General features: G+C 35.0%; 1 protein-coding gene across 1 annotated transcript in view; it reads left to right on the top strand.

Annotated features, from left to right (window-relative positions):
* The window catches only part of CDKAL1 (CDKAL1 threonylcarbamoyladenosine tRNA methylthiotransferase), a gene marked incomplete in the record, with an annotated part of 329,662 nt that overhangs the window by 284,392 nt on the left and 24,931 nt on the right, over positions 1–20,339 (top strand). Inside the window, 2 exon segments of the mRNA XM_072411623.1 lie at positions 9,389–9,472; positions 11,909–12,073. Coding sequence (XP_072267724.1) covers positions 9,389–9,472; positions 11,909–12,073 — 249 coding nt within the window.

Genomic DNA, 20,339 nt, shown 5'->3' with positions numbered 1-20,339 from the left:
AAATAGCTGATTATATTAGAGTTTTACATTACTCTTCTTTACCTGTAGCCTATTGTTGGCTGCATTATGTAAAGCTATAGTAGTTATTGTCTCTGTGTTTACATTTGTCAACAAGGATATATATATATATATATATATATATATATATATACTACGCATGTTATCGCAGATTGACAAACATTCCCTTAAAACATTCGTTACAAATTAACAATTTCTGCCAGTGAGCTTTTTGAAAGAAACCACAGGCTTCTTATTTGCTGTGTGTGAGTGATGAGGCAGATCTCATCTGTGTAACCATTCTGTATGTGTTGCTCAGGGACATGCAGATGAACGTGTGGCAGCTAATGCATTACTGAGTCACGTAAACTCCATCTGCTGTCCATGGTGATCAGCCTTTCACCAACAATAAAAAGAGGCCTTTTTGTATTCCATCCAGCAAACCCTCTCCAAGACTGCTGCATATCTTCTTTATTTCTAAGCTTTCATTTTTTGTGTTCTCAAAATTAGCAGCCTATCCTAGGAAAGCCTAATTTGACAGTTTACATTCTGAAAAACTAAATGTTTGCCCGTTGTGCAAACTACTTCAGAATGGTAATTTTCTTTCTACTTCTGTGTTTGGAAAATTATTGGTAAAGTGCTTTCAAATACACCTTGTGTCACTTAGCCTGTAATTGGACAAAATAAATAATGCTAAATATTTGTTGCATCGTTTAAATGTATATTATATGACATATTGCAGTTTTGCTTTATAATTTTTTATTGATAGGAAATTTGTAAGTATTGTTTTATTTCCCTCACTACATGAAAACCGTAACATTACAGAAAGTGCAACTAAAATATATGCTATAAAATATGTTGATTTGTGGGGCATCAAGAAAGATTTTCATTTATTGAAAACTGTACAAATTTTTTAATTTGAAATATTTGCTTTGTTTGAAATTTTAGCATATATGTTTAAATCCATGCCTGTATTTAAATACATTAATTTTTATATATGCCACCAGTTAATTTTCTTCTAAAAATTCCTGAACCGATGTATACACAGAACTTCTAAAACATGATTTAAATTTTTATCATCTATATCACAAGTAATAAGGATTTGATGGTTTTCTGTTCACTTCTGAGGAACTGTATCCTACAGAAAAAGTATGATAGCAGCAAGATTGTATCAAATGAAAACATAACTAATAAAAATTCTTGTTTGTTTGATACTTTGTGTACTCGTATAAAACCATACTATGGATTCTGTTCTTGTGTTCTTCTGTTCTTTTCTACAAAGATTAAATCAATTCTGTAAGAAAAGTAAATAATAAAAAAAGTACATTGCCCCATAGTTGGGTTTAATATCTTTCCACCTTTCATAAAAGTAACAAACAAATCAGTTAGCATTTCCACTTTGACTTTAAACAGTTTTTTGTTTTGTTTTTTTTTTTTTATAAATAAAGCGGTATGATGAAATATACAACACATGTTGTTTTATATTTAATTTTACATTTGCATACTGTGTATAGATTCCTGTTATTATTTTTTATTTATTTAGCAACAATATTTAGAGTGTGTGCACAAGTTGTGCAGTTTAGAGTTTTATTGTAGGAGTTCACAATCCAAAGGTTAATTATTGTTCAACAATTTCCACTGTGATATTGATTAATTTGCATGTCATGATTACCCTAGGGATTAACATTTTTTAACAAAATATTGACTTTTTTATATTTAAACTTTTGCTTGCTAAACTACACTTTAAAGGGTTTGTGACACACAAAACAAGACCAGATCAATTATTAGCCCTAAATAAATTATTTTTAAAATTTATTATAACTTTGCTGAGTAATCAGCAGTGTAAAAGTTATTGTTTATTTCCTTCTGAATTAGGCTTCTTGTTCTGCAGACAGGTTTTAACTCTTAACAATTTGGTATAGTGTAACATTAAAATAAACATTAAAAATTACAGTAGAAAAGGAAAGTTCACCTACAGTGTTCAGTTTAGTTACAAGTGCGCTAAAACTGCTATATTCACCTTAATATGATACATTTTTTCCCTTTCCCATCAAATAGTAATTATGCTTTGGAGGTGTTGTAAACTCTTTATGGCACCCAGATTCTGCTCTCCAGCATATTCTAGATAGCAGCTGTGAAACCTCTGTAAAAATCATCTCTGGCTACTTTAAACGTGGCTTTCCTTATCCCTGCATTCACAATTGTCTGGAATTATTTTTCTATAGGCTTTTCTTAATATGAAGTTTAAATTATATAATTGGCCAGTCAGGAAAAAAGAAATTTTTACCTTCTAACCACCTGGGCATTTCACTGATGTCTAGATTTCTGTACCAAAAGCGGTACACTGTTTTTCATGAAATTTTTTTTTTTTAAATTGTAGACCTGTAACTTACAGAAATATGTCCGAACAGGGGTCTAGTAGATATCATGAATATAAAAAAAAGTTTGAAACACACAGTCATGTAAAGAAAAAAACATTTACTTTTAAAAAAAATTAAAGAAAAAACACAAAAATCAGCTTAAACAAGAATGCATAAATAAATCAAAAATACTGAAAAAGCAATAACTCTGTATGTTGTATAGTACTTTATTATTCTAAACACCTCCCTAGTGTGGTACATTTTTGAATTTCCTTTTGTATTGGATTGGATTTGATACCGGAGTTTGTATTCAGTCCAATACAAAATGAGAGTTTGAATTTGAATTTCCCGCTGATGGGCACACGCGCCAACTACGTCATCAGGGATCGCCGAGGGACACGCAACGCGAACAGAGAAGAGAAGAAGCCGGCGGAGAAGATAGGCACCCGACGCTGGAGAACAATCCTGGAGAACGACCCTGGAACAACAGAACACGGGATGATCACAGCAGGACCAGGTAAGAGATGCCTTTTAACCACCTGAGAAATGTTCGGGTTTAACACTTTCTGCAAGTGTTTTTATCCCGAACCAAGGTCTGGTTTAACGGCCGGGTGGTTAAAGTATGATTTCCAGACTTTTCACGGCTACTATCTAGGGATTGCTAAATAGCTGTGACCTAACATGTAAGAGGAAACAATAAAGTTTTTACAGCCCCTACATACATTCAAGAAAAATTATAGGGGTAGACTAAGGAAAATATTCCTCTCTTCTGCATTGCATTGTCCTGAAACTCTTTTGCTAGTGCCAACCAACATCTTGCACATGCACACAGGAATTTATTATTTCTAGCACCTAACAAATGCTGGGATTGTACCCTGAGCTGCACATTGTGGACAAAATTGGGAACTGAAAAGACTCCTTTATTGCAGGAGAGGCATAGTACGCCAGTTTTAAACTTTTTATTTTTTGGTAATATATATTATTTCAAATGACAAACCCTTTTAGGTCAAAGTGGACTTTTTTTATGACAAATAGTACTTACCTATACATTTTTAGTGGTTGTCTGACTTTTGAGCTGGGCTTTAAGCTTCATACACACACTAGATGATTGTCGCTGGAGACAAATGATCATGATGATCTCGGGCAGGAAAATCTTGAATGTGTATAGTAATCTCCAGAATCTGAATGTCATTCAATAATCTGTCCTCGTGGATCCATGAACAACCGAGTAGGAATGACCACTGTACTTGCCTAAAGCAGAGCACGCAATGAGTTGCCCCTCGCTCATCCTCCCCTCTCTAAACAAATTGAACAACTCTGTGTGTACATTAATTGTTCATTCCACTGTAACTGGAAACTATCAGGAACCTTTTCCAGTGACATTAATCTGTCTATACCTAACCTGTAGTAAAGGAAATATTTCTCCAACCAACCTTTATTCAGTCATTTTTCTACTTCTTTTTGGAAAATTTAAGAAGGCAGCACAGCATCTTCTTTTACCTTGTTTGCCCAAATCTTCCATATGAGTATTTAATTTATGAGAATAGTACATATGCACAGCACATCTACCTGCTATTCGTTTTATGGAAAATGTCACATATATTCTTACATCATTTAGTATCACCACACTTTTTTTAATGTGCTTAGAAAGTAAAGTTTTTTTACTTTAGAAGGACCAGTGGTTAACAGCAAGCATCCAGTCTGAAAAGCACTTGTCATTTTTAGGTCACAACTAACATACTTGAATAAAATTTACTTATGAATTGTGTGGCAAAGCTTGTATATGCTTGAAGAAGCTACATTTTCACAGCAGGAGCCCAAATCAAAATGAAGCAGTCAGTTGCAGGTGCACAGCCATAGAAGAGAGCTATTTACCCTGAAGCTGGAAAGCCTGGGCCAAGAAAGCAAATGCACACACACTCTCTTGTATTGCTGCCAGAAGTATTCAGAAGAGGGACCAAATAATGGTTATTCAGTTGCCTTTAATGAGATGCATTGCCCACTGCTCAAAGACTGAGGCGCTTTCTTTTCTTATGCTAATTTAGCACCATTAGAGCCTGTCCTTCTTTAACTTTTATAGTACTGTACTTAATCCATCCTGCTCACTCAGCCCAAAACCAGAGCAGCAAATGGCAAAAGGGCGACTGCCTGCATGGGATACATCTGTTGCATAGCCCTAATGTTAATTTCTGCATCATGCATGTGTACTGAAGCTTGGGGAGAGGGATGGTTTAATTTGAATTAATTAGGAAAAACCATCTTGCTGCAGAGATATGAGTCTGTTACTTAGCATCTCTCTTCATTTTACTTAGATTGCTTCTAAATGTCCTATTTTTGAGAAAAGCAATGTATTTTTTTCTTTTTTGTTGATGGGCAAAACTGGTAGTAACCTGCTCTTAAGAAAAGTCCAATAGAATATATTTCTAGCTGTACCAAATAGAGTTGTATCTTCTAGTTTTCTTTTGTACTTTTAAGACACTAGAACATTGGGACTTATCATATACATTTATAAAAAAAAATATTAATATTATTATTAAACAGGATTTATATAGGGCCAACATATTACGCAGTGCTGTACATTAAATAGTGGTTGCAAATGACAGATGAATACAGACAGTGACACAGGAGAGGACCCTGCCCCAAAGAGCTTACGATCTAGGACGTGGGGGAATTAACACACAATATAGGAGATATGTAGTGGTAGTAAGTAGTGATGGTTTTAAAAAGACAGATGACAGGTAGTCTTAAAAAAAAATGGGTTTTGAGTGCTCTTTTAAATGAGGAGAAAGTAGGAGAAAGCCGAAACGGATGAAGAAGAACCATTCCAAAGAGTTTGGGGCAGCTCTACAAAAGTCGTGGAGCCGTGCATGTGATGAGTTTGAGTGAGGTTGTCAGTTGTAGGTCATGGGTCAAACTTATGTTTGCAATGGTAGTTTATCTAATTCTGTATACAGTCTAATTCTGAACATCTACTCCCAGGACAACATTTACAATTACATAAAAAAGAACATTGAAAGGTCCTCAAAACAAAATAACCACTCTTTTGTTAGCCAAAGATAATAGGCATAGGTGTCACATACAGCAGGATAATCTGCACTTTGCATCATTGTCAGCATGGTGGTTGAATGACAATGTTAATGTTCAAGGCATATAGGATAATCAGTGAATCAGCCTGATGTCCGAATTAGATATAATGCAGACTGGGTAGTGACACCATTTTTATTTCTGTATTATAATTCCAGTCTCTTTTTTACTGGTCATCGTCAACAGCAGCTGCTATTTCACATGCTGTAAGAAACAGTTTTGCATATTCAAATGTTAAAAAAAACAAACACTAAGCTAAGTCATCAAAACAGTTATGGCAATGGTTTCCAACAGCGGTAAAAACAAAACAAAGAAGAGGAAAAACTTCTGGCAATGTTTTAATAATATCATTACTTTCTTACTTTACGTTGTTCTCAGTGATGTCATGGTGGGAAAGAAAAACCTGACCTAAATAGATACAGTTCCAAAACATGGAGTTAGACTTTAAGCAGATAGGCAGAGTTATTCTAATCTATCTCTGGAGGGTAATTTATAATTCATTACATTTATTACAATACCACAAATTTAACCTATACACTAAAAAAAATAAATTTAAATATATTTGTGATTAAACTTCCTTTTAACGTGGAGAATCTTCTATTCAATTTCAATTCAAGCTTTGTTTTTGTCTTGTAACAAAAATTTCTACGTTTTTTGAGTACACAAAAATCAACATGTTGATGGTATAATTTTGTTAAAGCGTACCTAAACTCAGAAATTTCACTTTACATAAAAGGGTAGACAACCCTTTTATGTAAGGAAAAAAGTCTGCTTGTTTGTTTTTTAAGTGCCATTTTTTTTTTCCCACCTACTTGGGAAAACAAAACAAAAAGTAACTGAAAGCCACTGCAGTAAAGGCCTGGCGGAGTATTAAAAAGGAGGCAACCCGACATTTGGTGATTTCCATGAGTTCAAGACTACAGGCTATCGTTGCCAGCAAAGGGTTTTCAACTAAGTATTAGAAATGAACATTTTATTTTCAGCTTTTTAATTGTTGTCCAAATATTTTTGAGCCCCTGAAAAGAAATGATTGTGTTAAAAAAAAAAAAAAGGCTTTAGTTCCGCATATTTTTATGCAATCTTTTTGTTCAACCCACTGAATTAAAGCTGAAAGTCTGCAGTTCAACTGCATCTGAGTTGTTTTATTTAAAATTATTGTGGTAATGTACAGAACCAAAACTGGAAAAAAGTTGTCTGTCCAAATATTTATGGACCTAACTGTATTTCTTAGCATGATTGTAGCATGTAAAGTCAGTCCAATGTAGTTGTAATGACAACTGTGCAGTAGTATAAAACACCAGAATATAGTAATAGCAGTCAAGTATTTCAAGTGATGTCTACATGGGCTAAAGTTAATCCTATGGCATTTTGTTTAATTGCCTGGTATTTCAAGGAATTTTGTTCTAATGGATGACTAAGGTCTCCTAACACCAATTTGTACCAGTGTCAGATTAGCATTTTCACTTTTAAAGTGCATTGCCAATGTGTTTTCAATCAGGGAACATAGCCAAACAGAAAGAACTGAATGAGCTTTCAATTTAAATCACTATTCTGTGTGACCTACCTTTCAAATATCTTATTATATAATGCTGCCAAGTTCAAATGGTGATCAAATATTCCTCGTTGTCTCATTGTTTTCCTTCTTTTACATGTTAAATACGATACCCTATGTGTTGTAGTTATCAATAGATTTTGTTCAAATTAAATTACGTGATTTGACCTATGGCATCAAGACACCATGAAGAGATATTGAATAGCAGCTAAAGCTAAACTGAGGTTCTAAAAGCCCTTCTTTGTTCCTTTTTTATGTGTATAGTTCTACATCTGACAGGTATAGGCCTAAACCCTTTAACTTTAAGGTAATTTCACTTGAAATTGCCTCAAAATACCCAGTTTTGCCTTTGCATTTGTGTATTTTTTTGCATTCCACACCAAAGCTTTATGCTGACATAATACTTGAGGGACAAGCAATATCACTTTTACAATGAAATTACCCTTTTTTTCCTGGTTCAGTAATCTTGATTGGCTGGGCTGGGATGACTTAAAGCATACCTAAAGTCAGAAATTTCAAAGCCTCCCGGGATACCTACGTCAGGCATCCCGTGAGGCTCTTGATTGCTCCTTCTGCGCATGCCCAAGCATCTTGGGCATGTGCAGAGGGAGCCTTTTCAGAAAAGGTGGAAAAAATTGCCGATCTTACGCATGCGCTCTGGGATCGGCAAGTTTTTTCCCAACCTATTTCTCCCGATCTTGCACCTGGGTCCGGTGATGTAGGAAGAAGAACCGGGAAGAAGAGGAGAAGATGGAGGGGCCCAGCATGCTGACTCGGCATGGCTGGGCATTTTTCAGTTTACTTCCTCTTTAACTCCCGCACGCATCTTCATTTAATACCAGCACATCCATGCAGGCGTAAACTGAGATGTTATCTGTTATTGATGTTATCAATGTTGTCAACAAGTAAGGTAACTTTATAAAGTATAGGTGAAAGTTGGTAAAGAATACACACCCAAAACCAATGCTGATAATTTGTTATTAGCAGATAGGAACTGTGGGAACTGGGAGATATGTTCATTAAAGTTCCTCAGCATTATCTGCATGTTCAAAAAATGCAAGTACACAGTATAAATTTAGTATTCTATTATCAAGTGAACATCTAAAGCATTTCAGGCGTCAAAACAGCACCCCTTCTTAGAAGCTTGGTGTCAACATTTCCCAACCTATTGTATATCTTTGTATCTCAGAAACTTTGAATCTGCACTGTGATTAGAGCCCTCCTTTATGAAAGTCTTTAATAGTCTGGTCTTTTCAGCCAGAGACAAATTTGATTATATACAATTGTTTATCTTGCATTTATTTTTTTATATTTTTACTAGGATTTGTATTTTATAGGTGCATTTTTTAAACTTGCAGTATTTTACTTAATAACTACATAATAGTACTGAATTAATTACCATACATAGTAACTTCTATTCCCTGAGTGGTTGCTGCTATTTTTTATGTGCATCAAAGTGATATTTCACTCTAAGTTAATTCATTCAGCACTTGGGGTGTGTAATACCTGAAGTACAGTAACCTCCATACTTCTAAGAATGCTGCAGAGAAATCATAGCTGTCACCAAATGTCAGACACTGTTCAGCTTTTAGACTTAACGCTAGTGATCAAACCAAAGTTTTGTTGCCCATACATGTTTGTAGGACTGACTCATTCAATTTGTATAATGCAACAAAGAAAGCTACATGAATCCTGACCCTCATCTTTATGGACTAAACCTGGGCACTGTTGGACTAACCCTTCAATACTGTATCCAAAAATGTAAAAGATATTTCTTTTAATTTGGTTATTTCTCGTATACTCTCTATAAATCCTTTGATCATAGTCAATATGTGGCACCCTTTAAAAGCTGGATATCTCTACTGTAAAATGTTTTATATAAAAATTAGTCAGTGAAATACACACCAGTTGTGGGATTGAAGGTCAGGGACTATGTGCTGTGTTAAATTCCCTCATATGAAACCTTATACTCTCCAGGCACTGTAAAAAGGTATTGCATGCTAAATTGAGGACTTTTGTACGTGCTCAGACAGTGTATGCGATATTTCGTTCTTCTAGTCTCTAGCACTGTAAAAACTTGATCTTATATGTTGTCTGAAATACTTGAATGTAATAATGACTTTTACCCTACTTTAAGCAGCCTGAGTAAGAAAAAAAATATTTGTAGCACCAGTAAATGTAATAATGTGTTTTGAAGCACTCTTGTCCTTGTACAGTAAAGTGTCTGAACCAATATTTGTCTTAAATTTATAATAAATGTGTTGTTTTAAAGAATCAAATAAAACCCCTGATACAACCCATGTGTATTTCTTCTTTATGAACAAAAACAAAACATCACTTGTATAGTAATTTTATTTACTCTCTTATGAATAATATACATTTGCATTTTTTGCAGTTGGGTGAAAAGCAACAAGTTTTGGTTACAGAAGAATCGTTTGATAACCAGTACTATGTCGCCCACAATCGTTTTTATGAACAGGTAAGTTTATTACATACTTCCATAAAAGCTCTCTTTCTGCATATTGACCATGACACACTTTTTTTGACCAGCTGGTTTCCTGTGTTTTAAAGCATTGACACTTTACCATTATGTCTGTCTTTTTAATTTCTGTTTTTTTTTTTTTTTTGGTAAATTGCTTTTTTGGAAACACCCACTATCCACTCTAGTACTTTAGTAGTTCATTACGAACCTAATGTAATTCCTTTACCCTCCTGGGCAGTTCATTTCTGTCCAGATTTATATGTCTAAAAGTGGTACAGTGGTACCTCGGTAAGTCTGCTTTGGAATAAATCCTGTTTGGACACGAAAAATTTTGCTTGGCATACAACCTTTGCTTGGTATACCACCTTTTATACCACCTTTTTGCTAAAACTTGTATGGGTAAAAATGAGTCATAAGACCGTGCGCTACCCTTATTTACCTCTTTGGAGACAAAGCCACGATTAGCCACGAGCGTCAGTACGCCAGTTGCCACCATTCAGGGAACAACCCACGCTATAACTCTGTAAATTACATCTCCTCCTCCCTTTTCAGCACCATCCTAGTCTTCTCAGTAGGGTAAAGTGAGGTTAAATTTTCATTTATTTAATCTAATTGCTTTTGTTCGTATGTATTTTAGTATTAAGCAGTGTTTCAATTATTTTATACAGCCCCATCAATGTATAATATGACAATAACAATAAGATTTTTTTCATAGGAACAGAATAATAATTTTTCTTGTATTTCTTATAGGAAAAGTTTTTTAGGGAAAAATCCTGTTTGGTATAAGTCCAAGGATCTGGAATAGATTAAGGACTTATACCGAGGTACCACTGTACATTGTTTTTCATGAAAATTTATTTTAGAGTATAATAGAATGAGTATAATAAAGTTTGAAACACAAAATCATGCCAAAATAATAAATAAAAAATTTAAAAAAAAACAATAAATTAAAAAAAAAATGTAAATAAAAAGATAAATATTATACTCATACTATTATATTATACTGTAAAGTACATTTTCATGAAAGACAATGAACTGCTTTTAGACACATAAATCCACCGTATTGCATTCAATACAGTTATTTGGTATTGAATGCAATACAAATATATTTCAAACTCCCGCCACTCCCCCAACGCAATGGCCGCACGCACCAGTGTCACTTAGAACTCCCGGTGACTCATCGGATGCAGAAGACTAACTTTATATTTTTTGCACTTTTTGTGTTGTTTTCAAGGCAACACTACTAAGTAGAAAAATAATAATAATTCAAGAAAAATGTTGGTCAAAAAAAATTATATTAAGCAGGAAATAATAGCCAAAAGGACAGAGGGATAAGAATTTATTGGGCTTATTAATAATTTAACAAATTAACGCATTATATTCATTATATTTTTGCAGTTTTTAAAACCAAACTCTGCAAACAGCTTTGATGTTCTTAAAATGATGGAGCTGAGTCCTTGTTCTTTTGCAAGGAGCTTACAGTGCTGCTGTGGCTTTGTTTATACTCGTCCGGAGTGCTGACAGTAGCTGCTGTCAAAGCCTGCAATGCAACACAGAACCTATGCTTTTTTTTATACATTAGCACTGTAGCCTCCTTACAACAGGACCCAGATGTCAAGTGCTGTATATATGAGTGGCTAGGGCAACGTGGTGAGAGATTTAGCTTTTAACTCAATTATTAATAACATATATACTATTCCATAATTGCACACGTTTTTCTCCTGCATACTTCATCTGTCACTTTCCCCTTGAAATCCTACCTTGAGAGCTATCACGTGAAAAGATGTTGGAAGATTTCCCTCATCTTCTTTGACAGCAACAGCTTAGTCTGATTTTAGATTTTTCTAGTCAACTGTCACCACACCAGGAAATAAGGGTTAATCTCCCACTTAGCAATAAAAAGGCAATTGGGGTTTTAGCATTTCACCTTTCTAGTTTAAAAATGTATGCACATTTGCGCAGCCCTATCATGACATTTCTTCCTGCTGCCCACCTGCAAAATGTGTATTTCGGGCCCTTCTAATCTGTCTAATAGCCTGGAAAGTGGGTTTGCTCAACCTGTCTGTGTAAATGATGTCACACCCTAAGGGATGTTTTTTTCTGACATGAGTGTGGAGTCCATGTTGTGTGGAGTTTTGCAGTTTGGTGCTACACTGTTGAAATATACCTTATATTATTTATTTATCCAAAATCATAATTGCAAGCAGCAGTGGGCACCTATGTTATTTAAATATGGTCTATTTGGTGAGAAAAATGTAAACTTCTTAGTTAAGCACTCTCCCCCTTACTTTTTTCCTTCATTGTTGTTGAATAAGCCAAATTGTGTCCAAGTTTTATTGGTGTGGGAATCCTTCAGCATTTTTAGTATTCAAAAATAATCTCCCCTATTTTATGTTTTTATGGCCTGTGTTTTTATTTTATTTTTTTTTAAAGGTCCTTGTCCCTAAGGAGTCAACCTTCATGGGAAAAATGGTTGAAGTAGATATATATGAAACAGGAAAACATTACATGAAGGGGAAACCATTGTCAGAGTCAAAGATGTATACACCTTCCATCACCAAGCCTCTAGAGAAAGGAGAGGTTTCTGGTTTATCTGAGGTAAATTTATCATTTTTTTTATATTTTCTGGAAAGTTTGTAGCGCAGTGCTGGATTTGTTCACAGTTCAGAAAGTCAATGAAAATGCATCAAGCAGTGAATCTGACATTCAGCAAACATTCTCTGTAGGTAAAGCTTCCAGGTACATGTGTTGTAAATGCCAGTGATTGTGTGGTAAGTGACAGACAATGGTGAAAATCACATTCACTGCATAGTAAATCCTACTCTTTGCATGTACATTAGGGCTCAATTGTACATCTGGAAAACACATGCACTCTTCCTATATTTTCCCTTTAAGAACACTGTAAATACAGCAAAAAAACCTTTTGATCTGACAAAAATTTCAACTTTTTTGTGGACTGACAGCACATTGCCTGTTCTGTACCTAAATCTGAAAGTAGTGATGAACTCTGCCTGCTGGACTAGGTAACTGTACCGCTCCGCTTTCACACATCGATTAATTTCCCAGTAAAACAATGCATCTTTTTTGACTACCAAAAGCCTTCTTAAGCAATTTGTGTAGAGAATTGTAGAAGCCTAGCCATTATGTCCAAAGGAGTATTTGTAAAAGCTGTTACTCGCTACAGAAACAAAGTGACAGAAAAGCATGCAGCTATATTCTCTTTTTAAGTGGAGGGTAATTTGGAGTAACGTTTATGTAATTCTTGGACATAACATTTACATGTGTCTATAGTAATAGGAATTCTAAAGCAGGCCCTGGGGACGTGTGGGAAATGTCCAGATTGTTTACCATGAGCCATGTATGCTCAGATTTTTACCGATTTTCAGTCCTGCATTAGAGGGAAACCTAAAGTACATGCTAAGCAATTACCCCCAGCTTCCTTCCATTGCCCCCTATATTTGTCTAAGCTGACTTATTCCCAGTCTAGTGCTTTCATTCCTCCCAGCAGCCTCCCATATTGTGTACATCTTGGCTGCTGCACATCTAGTCCCAGGCTGCCTGTGTCTCCACGTTAATTCCCTGTAAACCTTCATGGGACATATCAGTAATGTATATAATTAATGCATGGCTTGTCTAGTACTAAATTTGTATCTTCTTTTGGGGGAGGTAAGTAGGCACCTAAAGGGAAGTTTGTTATTATTATTACTATTATTATACAGTAGTTATATAGCGCCATCATACTACACAGTGCTGTACAAAGTCCATAGTCATGTCACTAGCTGTCCCGCAAAGGGGCTCACCATCTAATGTCCCTACTTCAGTCATTTGTCTAATAGAGTCCAAGGTTGGGGAGTAGCCAATTGACCCAACTGGATGTTTTTGGGATGTGGGAGGAAACTGAAGTACCCAGAGGAAACCCATATAGACACAGGAAGAACCTGCAAACTCCATGCAGATAGTGTCCTGGCCGAGATTCGAACCTAGGACCCAGTGCTGCAAAGGCAAGAGTGCTAACCTCTTGAGCCATCGTGCTGCCCTGTTGTTAGCAAAGACTTTGGTGGGGTGTGACAGTTGTAATCGGGATGTAAACACTGTTGTAGAACTTACTTTAGGATCTACAATAGAAACAGTCACTTTTATCAGCTGTGCATGGTGCCAATCCCCACCAAGCAAGCGTGAAGACAAACATCTAATTTTTCAATTGACCCTAGTAGCTGCTGGGCAAAAATATAGGCATAACACATCTAGTATAGCGCTGAGCACTATTTATTCATAAATTACATAGTAGAATAAGATTATCTTATCATGTTTATCTCTCTTTAATAATAACTATTCTGCCTCACGTAACTATAGTTGGTGGAGTTCCTCTAAATGTTTGTATTTCTTTCTTTTTTTTATTGGTTGTTTAATATTATTCCTTTAGGATATTATGTCACCTTTCAATTTTCATTTTCAGCAATGCAAAAGTACATTTATTTGTGTAAATTTCAGTTTTGTTGGCAGGACCAGTATTAGCTCTTTGTTTAGAAATTATATATTCAAAGTATATTTTGTAATCTCAGATGTTATGTTCCAGTTCCTATTAAACTTATGCTACCCCTATAGTTTTGCAAAAGTAATTGCACTGGAGGAATGCCTGGATGTTTTCCAGCAATATTTTAACCAATTTCAGAAATAACTTTTCTTTTTTAATTCATGCTCATGCAAAAGTTGTCATACTAAGTAAAGTATCTAAATCCTGAGGATGTACTTTTGAAATGATTACCTTTTGGTATCGACTAGTGGGACAACATAAAATAAACACAATGCACAGAGAAAAGCCTTTTATAATTTTACAGAATAATACGATACAAAGATTTTTGGTAATATTTACCCATTGCAAGCAAGAAGGCCAAAGGTAAAAACAGAGGCTAACGTTAGCTTTTCACAGCAAACCATTTAGATAGCACATTGGTCTGAAATGGATACTTGCACACAAAAACGTTAATATAGGATAGCTATAGCTAATAATATATATAGCTAAACCTGTTAATATAGGAATTTGGCAGCTGTCATTCCTAACCTCTTCTTGACAGTGCATACAGACTACATTTTTGGTGGCTATAATAATCTTTCTTTTGAATATAATCTGCTTCTGACTGTGACAAGTCAGCATGTCAAAAAATGGTTAGTTCTTGTAGGCCACACTTAACATTGCTTATAAGTAAAGCCCCTAAATTCTTCTCCCTTGGCCATGAAAAAGTGCTAACATCATGGAACTCCCTTTGGGGAGTTTTTATTCAAGCTATAAAAATGATTCCACTTTATGTATAGATGACAAATATACCTAAACACAGTACACCATATGTTATGCAGAAAAAGATCTGTCCACCACACCCTTAAAAATGTTGTCAATAAATTTCATTTGTGCACCAAGAAAATTAACAATATAGTAGAATATTCTATTGATTTTCTTTTCAATTTATAACTTTGTGAATTTGGCAGTATTCCAGGCCTGGTCTTACATTTTACTGAGGCATAGTTGTAAAAGCTGATGAAGTGTGAAATGAAAATGTGTATCACATTTCTAAGCATCATTTTATTCTTTTGCTGTTCTGAATGTTTGGGCTACAAAAATGTATCCATGATTTTAACATATGGAGAAAAGGTTGGTCAGCCATGTAAAATTACAATTGTTCTACAAACTTTTTTTTTTTTATAACTTGGTATTTTACAATATTTGGTAAACAAATGTTATCAATAAGAGGGGGGAAGTAGCAGATAACATTACATTTATTGCTGTAAATGTCACCACGACTTTGATTTTATAGGCTCTGGCAAACAGTAAAATGAAAGCCATGCTTGAGACCATAGATGAAATGAGCAATGTGTCTAGTAAATCTCTACACAGACACACTGCTCTCATTACACATTAAAGCTGTATGTTTGCAGTGGAAGAAGAGACATTTTATGCTGCAGAAGGAGGTCACCCAGAGGCCACAGTGCACCTCCTTGGCTGGTTCTCATTACTAACTTTATCAATGGTAACCATTTACTGAAATCATCAAATACTATTGTTTTGCTTTGTAATTTTGTGTGTAGTATCTCTAGGTCATATTTTATGTGTTAGTTATTTTTCAGCATGCTTTGAAACTTACAAATTCACCGGATATTTTGTGTTTTTTTAGATAGCTAGTTTTATGGACATTTTAGGACAACCCCTCTCCACAATATACTGTTTTATCCTATTTAGTCAAGGTGTTTTTTTGTTTGTTTTTTGTGATTGGCTTTATGATTTTGAGATCATGTAGTTGTAAAAAAAATTAATTTTTGTAAAGTACAGCTTAAAAGAAAAAATGCAATTGTGTATTACACTGATACTTTATCAGAAGTGGCAGATCTTTTCTAAATTGGTTGATACATATCAAAAAAGGAATATATTTTACTGTCCAACTTTGACCAGAATGTGGTTATCTAATTATTTAAATCTTTACATTCCTAAATGAACTTTTACAAGCCCTTTGTATCTCCAGATACTGTGGAGTAATTAATCTGGTTTTGCAGGTATTTACATATAAACATATTTAGTACAAGCCCGACCTCACCTATATAGCTAAAGGCACTGTGGAGTGATTGATCCTTGCAATATGTTTCAATGGTTTTTTCACCAGTTTGGCTTACTCTGCTTTCTATTTTTTTCTATCCTCCTGCTCTGTATTTACATTAGAGATTAGAAACGGGGTAGGTTTTTGTGTCACTGCTGGAGAAGTAAGGTATGAAGAGTTAAATGGCAAAGAACTTATTGGCTTCTGCTGTAAACCTTCAGAAATAGTTTTATATTGCGCCTGTAGCTTTAGAGGTCAAACCGAACTTGTTTCATTTACTACTTGTTAACAACATGTAAATATGTAAATGCTCAAGGCTTCACTCTGAGATGGTTCTAAACATGATGCATTCTCAGAAAACATACTTAAAATGATTTTTACAATACGCTGGTGTACAAATTATATATAACCTTTTGTATATTGTATATAACTTTTTTTTTTTATCACATGAATGAAGACTGGTGATTAACTTTGGGTTGCAGATAAGGGTAGCCATATAAGAAGAAGATGGAGAAGGGAGATGGAACCTATCTTTAAACTATGCACATAAATCTAAAGTATGAGCCATAGGGTCAAAAATGAATTGGCACAATCCAATGTTTAGTCTCAGCACAACAATTCAGGTTGAAGGTTTGGCCATGCAGCTTAAAGATGCAAATATGATTCTACGTAGTATTTACTGATATCTGGGAATCCTAGGTCTCCTTAAAATTTCAAAGCAAGAAAGCCTGTTCTAGCTATTTTGTCTGTTGTCCCTCCAAGTGAATTTAAGTAATAAATGCTAAAAAGATTTTAAATTATGTAGCGGGGTCCTATTTGGCAAGATTTGTAGCATTGAACCAATAAAAGCAAATTAATTTCAATTAAGGTTATCTTACCTAACCAGGATAGAATCTAGGTTTCCATTGTTGTAGATATTGCAAATAGTGTGCACTAAATAATCTTTGGATGTGGAATATAAAGGAGACAGGCTATATTTTATTTGATCGGATTTCCTGTTGAATGCGTTTTTGGCATCAAGAACTAAGAAACTATGTTTCTTCTTTAGTGTTGTTTATAATGTTGATTAGATTAATGTTTTGTTGCCACCCTTTCAGTTAGAAAAAAAGCCAACTTCATCAGCCAGGAACAGCTTGGGAAGTTGTGTACCCTAAACCGAGAGCTAGCTACCTTAGCTGCAGCTTTAAGATCTGAATTTACCAGAACAAGTTGTAGAGGTTTGGGCAATACTACAATGAGCTAACATTGTGGTGTGGATTGGATAGGGGCCCAAGAAGTAATTAATTGGCCATTAGCGGCAGAAGAACATGCTTAAATATCTTACAATATAGATAGGGTAGGCCATCGAAACCTTGTGTGTTACCACTAGGATTTATGAGTGTTAAGGATGTATGGGTCGAATTTGGTAAGTTTAGGAATATAGCACCATGATATGTACAACTGAATATAAGAATGAAGATCAAGTGGTCCTAAGTTTATTATGCACGATCGGCGGGGTTTTATAAATGGCTGTGTACTTTTTAAGACTGACACTTAAGAAGGGTCAACACTTTTTTATCCTTCATAGAAGATTTGAGAAGCTAAAGCATTTGTATGTTTGCTCGCCAGCATTGTTTTTTTTTTTTTTTTTTTTCTATTACCCTTTTCAACTTTTTTTGTACAGCATAATTTCTTTACTTTGTCAAGTTGTTGAATTTGTTCTTTTGTGTGTTATATAGGCTAGTGGTTGAAGGTTTCTTTTCAAGTTGAAGGTTTCAGTTCAAGTTTCATCATTATGAAGTTGTCTGTCTTTCAGCAGTTTTAAAGACAATGTTATGCAGTGGCCTCTGATTGCAGGCTCGTGAGCTTTCCAAGGGGTGAATGGGGAAAAAAATTTTCATTGCTATGAAAATAGTTACACTCATTGTGGAGTCTAATTAGAGAAGGGAGTAATGCTCAAGGTGGAGAGTGGGAGTTGCGGTGGTAGCGCTGCCATATTAGAGGATATTGATTCCTTACAGTAAAAGGAAAGAAGCTGCAAAATGAGGTAAAGAACTGCAGGCCAGGCAGTGAGTTGCATCTGGATATGCCCCCTGCAGAATACGTTTAGTCATTCGATAAGAGTTCTTAATTTAAGATAATTTAAAGTTAGATAAATTGACTCAAATTGTCTCATTAAACCAATAGTTTTATTTTTAACTTAGGTTTCATCCCTTGAACTCTTGTCTCATACTGTTGCTGAGTAATGTAATGGACATGAGAACAATTAGAAAAATTGATGTTCTATTTTCAGTGGTAGTATTCGTCTGTCAGTAATAAGATTCCAGCAAGTGCTCAAACATTGGATAGCCAGCAGAGTAAATCTAATGGGTTTTGCAATGTTGTTCACTTCCAGACCAGAAAATCCCTAACCACTATTAAATACATTCAATGGCTTGGCTATTTTCAAGACAAAAAGTAAAGATGAAAGCTAGAGTCATATATTCTGAGGTGTCTTGGCAGTCTTGTAGTGCTTCACTGAAAAAGAAATAAAACACTCAACAAGAGCATTATGCTAACAAACAGCATTAACCCTTTGTTCACATTGAAAGACTTGCCTAGGTCTATTCATAGTATCTGGTTGCAAGTTTTTTTTTTCTTTTAACACAATGATAACTAAAAAAATTCAGTTAAGAGTACCTATTAATTGTAATACATGTGAAAACATGAAGAAACATAGACAATGTGCCCTGTCCATTTTTTTCTTAGTTTACACAATTGGAGCTGGTTGTAAATTAAAAATGAAAAAATATTTTATGAAAAAAAACAGATTGCCAAAGAGTTTTTATGATGTACTTTACCACATTTTAGTGAATGTACCATTTTCCTTTAGGTTGAAGATTTACAGCTGAGACACACACTGCTCTAATTTGAGGCAAACCAACAGAACCAATCAGTGGACATTTTATTGTTAAATTATACAAGCTACCATATCTAGTTCTAAAATGACTGCTGTTTGGCATTCTGATTATCTGCTTTTATTACCTTCTGAATCTATGACCCAAAATGAGTAAGTAACTCAGGTGTTACCACACAGATATCTGCATGCTTGTTTTAGGTGTGTGATATTACTGAAACATAATGGGCAGCCTACATTGAATCATTATTTAAATGAGTACAACAATAATACTTAAACAATTTTTTAGTGGTAGGTCTAGTTTTAAGGTCACCATCAAAGGGTAGTGGAGTGTAAACTTTTCTCTGATTTCTCAGGTAATAGAGAACCCATTGTTGTAATTGCGATTATATTTGCTCACCACCTATTACATCTAAACCAGTTGGCTCCTTCAGTACTCGCACATCCCTAACCTATTACTAATAACTCTTTGTTTAACCCCCCCAGCGTTCTAATTCTGTCCGTATTTCCACGCAAAATGCATTACATTTTTTTGCATGGAAATATATTTTACATTGTAGGCCTATAAATTCTTCAACTCACCGAAATATGTTCAATATTTAATAAATGTAATAAATTTAATAATAACTTTAACTAAAAAAAACACAAGAATCTAATAAAAAATAAGGGTAACATTGTAAAGGGCAAATCCCCACGAGGTGTCATTCTATGATGCTCGCCCAACATCTGTGTCCCCTTGTCTCAAGTCCCAGTGTGATCAATTGGACATGTGAGTGTGAGGTGACGGTGCGCTAGGGGGAGTGACCTGGTGGTAAATTTGAATAGTTTACATTGTAATCTGTTTTACAATGCAATACTGTATCCCACAGTTTTGTCCCCGGAGCTTTGTGAAGTGCACTGCCTGCACGTTTATTGTTGTCCTGAACCTGTGCTGTTAACCTTGTAATTTAAGCATGTAATTTATATTGTTGAGAAACGGAAAATGTAATCCAGAATAGTATCAACACCTTCACGGGGTTTGTATCAAAGCAAAATCTGTAACTCAAGAACAACATCAGTACATAAGAAAAATGTTTGGTGTTACAAGCCAAAAATTTTTGAAAGCACGTTTTTTCACAGATTTTAGACACACCCCCCACATTTAAAACATATCTGGATCTTGCTACTATCACCTGCGTAACCTTTCTAAAATACCCCTCCTCCCTGTCCCCAGAGACCACCAAAATCCTTTTACATGGGCTTATCATCTCTCGTCTGGTCTACTGTAACATCCTTCTCTCTGGTATTCAACTAACCCGACTCTGCCCTCTACAATCTATTATGAATGTTGCTGCCAGATTTATCCATCCTTCCCTCCACTCCTTATCTGCCGTCTTTCTTTGCAGTTCTCAACATTGGCTTCCAT

This window comes from Pyxicephalus adspersus, chromosome 5, assembly GCF_032062135.1.
Source record: "Pyxicephalus adspersus chromosome 5, UCB_Pads_2.0, whole genome shotgun sequence".
NCBI classification, from domain to species: Eukaryota; Metazoa; Chordata; class Amphibia; order Anura; family Pyxicephalidae; genus Pyxicephalus; species Pyxicephalus adspersus.
The sequence above is the reverse complement of the archived record's forward strand: the minus strand, read 5'-3'. Positions and strand labels throughout refer to the sequence as shown.